The 4,421-nt window shown below is 40.4% G+C and overlaps 1 protein-coding gene across 1 annotated transcript in view; it reads left to right on the top strand.

Moving 5' to 3' along the window:
* Nucleotides 1–3,855, top strand: part of PCSK1 (proprotein convertase subtilisin/kexin type 1) — an 81,147-nt gene extending 77,292 nt beyond the window's left edge. The window contains exons 13-14 of the mRNA XM_006867887.1: nt 930–1,091; nt 3,086–3,855. Of these exons, the coding sequence (XP_006867949.1) occupies nt 930–1,091; nt 3,086–3,463 (540 nt within the window). The 3' untranslated portion in view covers nt 3,464–3,855. The remainder of the gene's footprint in view (nt 1–929; nt 1,092–3,085) is intronic.
* Nucleotides 3,856–4,421: the final 566 nt, after the last annotated feature.

Below are 4,421 nucleotides of genomic sequence, written 5' to 3'. Positions count from 1 at the left end.
TCTGGCTGTACTTCTTCCAACACAGATTGGTTTGTTCTTTTGGCAGATCATAACACGTTTAATATTCTTCTCCAACACCATTACTCAGATGCATCAATTCTTCTTTGGTCTTCCTTATTCACTTTCACGTGCATATGAGGTTATTGAAAATACCATGGCTTGGACCTTAGTCTTAAAACTGACACCTTTGTTCTTGAACACTTTTAAAAGGTCTTGTTCAGCAGATTTGCCTAATGCAATAATTCATTCGATTTCTTGACTGTTGCTTCCATGAGTAAGTGCTGGTAAATGCTTCTATAAGTTGATAATTGGTAAACATAATTCTATTTGTAGAAGGTACAGTAACCTTTTCAAGAACATGTGCAAAAGTAGGTTCACATAGAGAATTCTGCTTTTTGAGTTAAATGTTTGATTAATAAGCAATTAAAATCCTTGAACCTATAAATTGTCAATGTTCACAGTAAGAGTAAATCATGTAGTTACCCACTTTCTATATGTTGTTGTGGTTGTTGTTAAGTGCCTCCAAGTCGGTTCTGACTCATATAGACCCTTTGTAGGGTTTCTGAGGAGATGGTTGGTAAGTTGAATAGGTGACCTTGAGGTTCAAACTGACATTTTGGTCCAGTGCTTGTCCTACACCACCACACTAGAACTTTCTATATAGAGAATTATTTATGGAGTCCTGGTGTGGTGCTGTAGAATGAAGACTGGACTACAAGTTTGGTTTGAACCACAAGGTCAGCAGTTCAAAACACCAGCCATTCTCAACAGCACTTAACAACAATAACAACAACATCTAGAGCACTAAGCATGAAATGCACAAAGTAGTTATATTGGTTTAATCAGAAAATCTTTTCTGGGTATTTTGAATAAGTTTATTTTATATTATTCAAAACATAAACTAAACCACATGTGTGTTTATTCATTAGTCTGGAAGAATACAAAATGAAGGAAGAATTGTGAACTGGAAGCTGATTTTGCATGGGACCTCCTCTCAGCCAGAACATATGAAACAGCCTCGTGTGTACACATCCTACAACACCGTACAGAATGACAGAAGAGGGGTGGAGAAGATGGTTGATTCAGGGGAGGTCTGTGAGACTCTTTTCTTCTTGGAATGCTCTCTTTGTAGCTGTAACAAACAATGTAGTGACAGAACCTCACTAACAGATTAGCAGGTAGAAAGGCAGACATGAATGGGGGGATTTGATACAGGAGGGATGAGTATTGATTGTATATGGCTAATTTTTTATAGAATGAAATCCTATTATTTTTCTGATTTTTTTTTTTATCTAGAACTTGGAGATTGAAAACAACTATTCAAAATCATTATATTCCCTAACATGAATTTTCTTTATTTATGACAAATCTCAAGTCAAGATAGTTATCTATGCACATAGATTCATGATATATGCATTGTACTTAGTTTTTAAGCATTTTCACACTGTCTCTTTTAATCTGTTGTTTTAGTTATCTAGTGGTATTATAACAGAAATACCACAAGTGGATGGCTTTAACAAGCTGACATTTATTTTCTCACAGTTTGGGAAGCTAGATTTTGTCTAGCACAGTTCCTCCAATGTAGCTTCTCTGAATTTGCTAAATGGCCACCCCTGAATAGGTCCTCCGGCATGCACCCTCAAGATGCATATAAATTAGCTATTGAAGACTTCAATTCAGATTCTGGTCCCATTTATATTCTGAAAAATCCATTCTTTACAGGACTATAACCCCTGGGCCTCTTCACAGTTTTGGAGGCAGGCTAACCTTATAAGTGTTTCTTCCACTGAGAGTCCTTAAGGAATAATTCCAGGGTCCCTTAAAGTTACAAAATATTGAACTACATCCATGATGGAACAAGGAGCTGTTTCTCATATCCCTTTAGTTCTCTGTGACTGGGTCCACACCTCTAATTTCTCCCAATGACTACTTCTTACAATGGTAGAGGTGGTGGTTATGTGCTGGGGAGTTGGAACTGACTCATAGCGACCCTGTACAGGGTTTCTGAGGCTGTAAATCTTTAAAGGAGCAGAAAGCCTCATGTTTCTCCTGCAGAACAGCTGGTAGTTTTGAACTGCTTTCCTTAAGGTTCACAGCCCAATTCGTAACCACTACGTTACCAGAGCAATGCAGCAGCCTAAAGATACATTCAGGACACTGCTATGGCACTACAGCATTTGATCAGTGCTTTCTGAACAAATTGTTGGCCATTTAATGCTATCTACTTTCCAGAATTGATTCCAGTATAACAGTGCTGACAAATAAATACAAACATGTACTCAGTAGCTAGAAGGAGCTCTGGTAGCGTAGTGGTTACAAATCAGGCTGTGAACCTTAAGGTCAGCAGTTTGAACTACCAGCTGTTCCATGAGATAAAGATGAGGCTGTATGTTCCCGTAAAGATTTACAGCCTCTGAAACCCTGTACAGGGTCACTATGGGTCAAAATCGACTTGACGGCACTTAGCAACAACTCAGTAGCTGGAGTCCTGCTGTGGCACTGAAGGATAAGGGATGGATTGTTAACTGAAAGGTCGACAGTTCAAACTCCCAAGTCATTCCTCAGAAACCCTGTACAGGACCATGTTGAGTCAGAACCAACTCTACAGCACGTAACAGCAATGACTCCATACTTAACATGCTTTGTATCATTCAGTCTTCAAAACCACAGTAAATAAAGGTGTTTCCCATTTGACAAACGAGGTTCAGAAAAGATTTAAATTTGCCAAGGGTACAACAGGGAGTGAAAGAAGGAGGATTCAAATCTGAGACCGGTTAACTACAAAACTTGATCTCTTTTCCCACCCCAGACTGCCCCTTGTTGTTGTTGTTAAGTGCTATTGAGTCGATTCTGACCCATAGCCACCCTGTGTAGAGTTTCCAAGGAGCAGGTGGTGAGCTTGAACTACCAACCTTGCAGTTCAAAATGTCTTTGCAGTCTGATGCATTAGTTCACAGCGCCACACCAGGACTCCAGACTGCCCCTTAGGGACCCTCTAAGTGGGCATACACTAAGAATGCAGCTCGATTGTCAATGAATAAATAATGAGCCATCTTCCCTCTGTCGGTGGCATTCTGTGTTGCAGGAACAGCCCACACCAGAGAACCTGAAGGAGAAGTCATTGGTGGTAAAAAGTTCTAGCAGCAGCAGTGTGGGGGACAAACAGGAGGAGATGGCAAAGGGAGCCCCTTCCGAGGCTATGCTGCGGCTTCTACAGAGCGCTTTCAGCAAAAGCCCATCCCCAAAGCAATTGCCAAAGAAGTCTCCAAATGTAAAGCTTACCATCCCTTACAAAAATTTCTATGAAGCCCTGGAAAAGCTGAACAAACCTTCCCAGCTTAGAGACTCTGAGGACAGTCTGTACAATGACTACGTCGACGTGTTCTATAACACAAAATCTTACAAGCACAGAGATGACCGGCTGCTCCAAGCTCTAGTGGACATCCTGAATGAGGAAAATTGAAATGTGGTCCTGAAGTGGATATATTCATGCTTCTTCATTTCCCTTAGATTTTTGCCTTTGTCTGATGTGGTTGTTTTGTCATTGATTCTTTGTGATATTTTCCCCTTTTCTCCCCAAATTGTACATTTGAAGGGGATGAGCTCAAGTGGAAAATCTAACTTCCTGAAGTGATCATAGCTCTTTAAAATGTGTCTTCACTGCCTGAACACGTAGAGTGTTTTGTTCTTTTGGGAGTGCAGTTCATACAACATCCTCACCATAATAGAATGCCTTCCTGAGCCCCCTCATTTCATTTCTCAAAAGAAAGAAAACAAAGCCTGGACAATCAATTAATGTGAAAACCTAAAGTTCAAAGAATGAGAGAAAGAAATCGCGCCAATAGCTTGTTCCCTACCTTTGATAGGTTGTTGTTTTTAGTTGCCATTAAGTTGGCCCTGACTCTTGATGGCCCCATGTTTGTCAGAGTAGAACTGTGCTCCATAAGATTTTCAGTGACTGAACTTCAGGAAGTCGGTTGTGAGGTCTGTCCTCAGAGGCACCTCAGGGAACATTGAGCTAGCAACTGAGTGTATTAACCCTTTGTACCACCTAGGGATCCCTGTCTTTGTCATTGTTGTTGTGTGCCATTGAGTCACTTCCAACTTATTGACCCCATGTACCATAGCATAACTGTCCCAGAGGGTATTCTAAGGCTATAATCTTTATGGAAGCAAAAACCAGGTCTTTATCCTGTAAAACTACTGGATGGGTTTGAACCACCAACCTTTCTATTAGCAGACAAGCACTTAACTATTGCACTACTAGAACTTCTTGTCATAGTACTCATCAAATTTTGATGCCAGGGAAGGTTTTGGAAAAATCTATAATGAAAGATTTTACAATTAGTTATAGATCCATACCCCACCCCCACGCCAGGTCTTTCAACACCAAAACACTACTCATCCAGTTAGTGTCCATC

Source organism: Chrysochloris asiatica, unplaced genomic scaffold (genome assembly GCF_000296735.1).
Source record: "Chrysochloris asiatica unplaced genomic scaffold, ChrAsi1.0 scaffold00111, whole genome shotgun sequence".
NCBI classification, from domain to species: Eukaryota; Metazoa; Chordata; class Mammalia; order Afrosoricida; family Chrysochloridae; genus Chrysochloris; species Chrysochloris asiatica.
The sequence above is the reverse complement of the archived record's forward strand: the minus strand, read 5'-3'. Positions and strand labels throughout refer to the sequence as shown.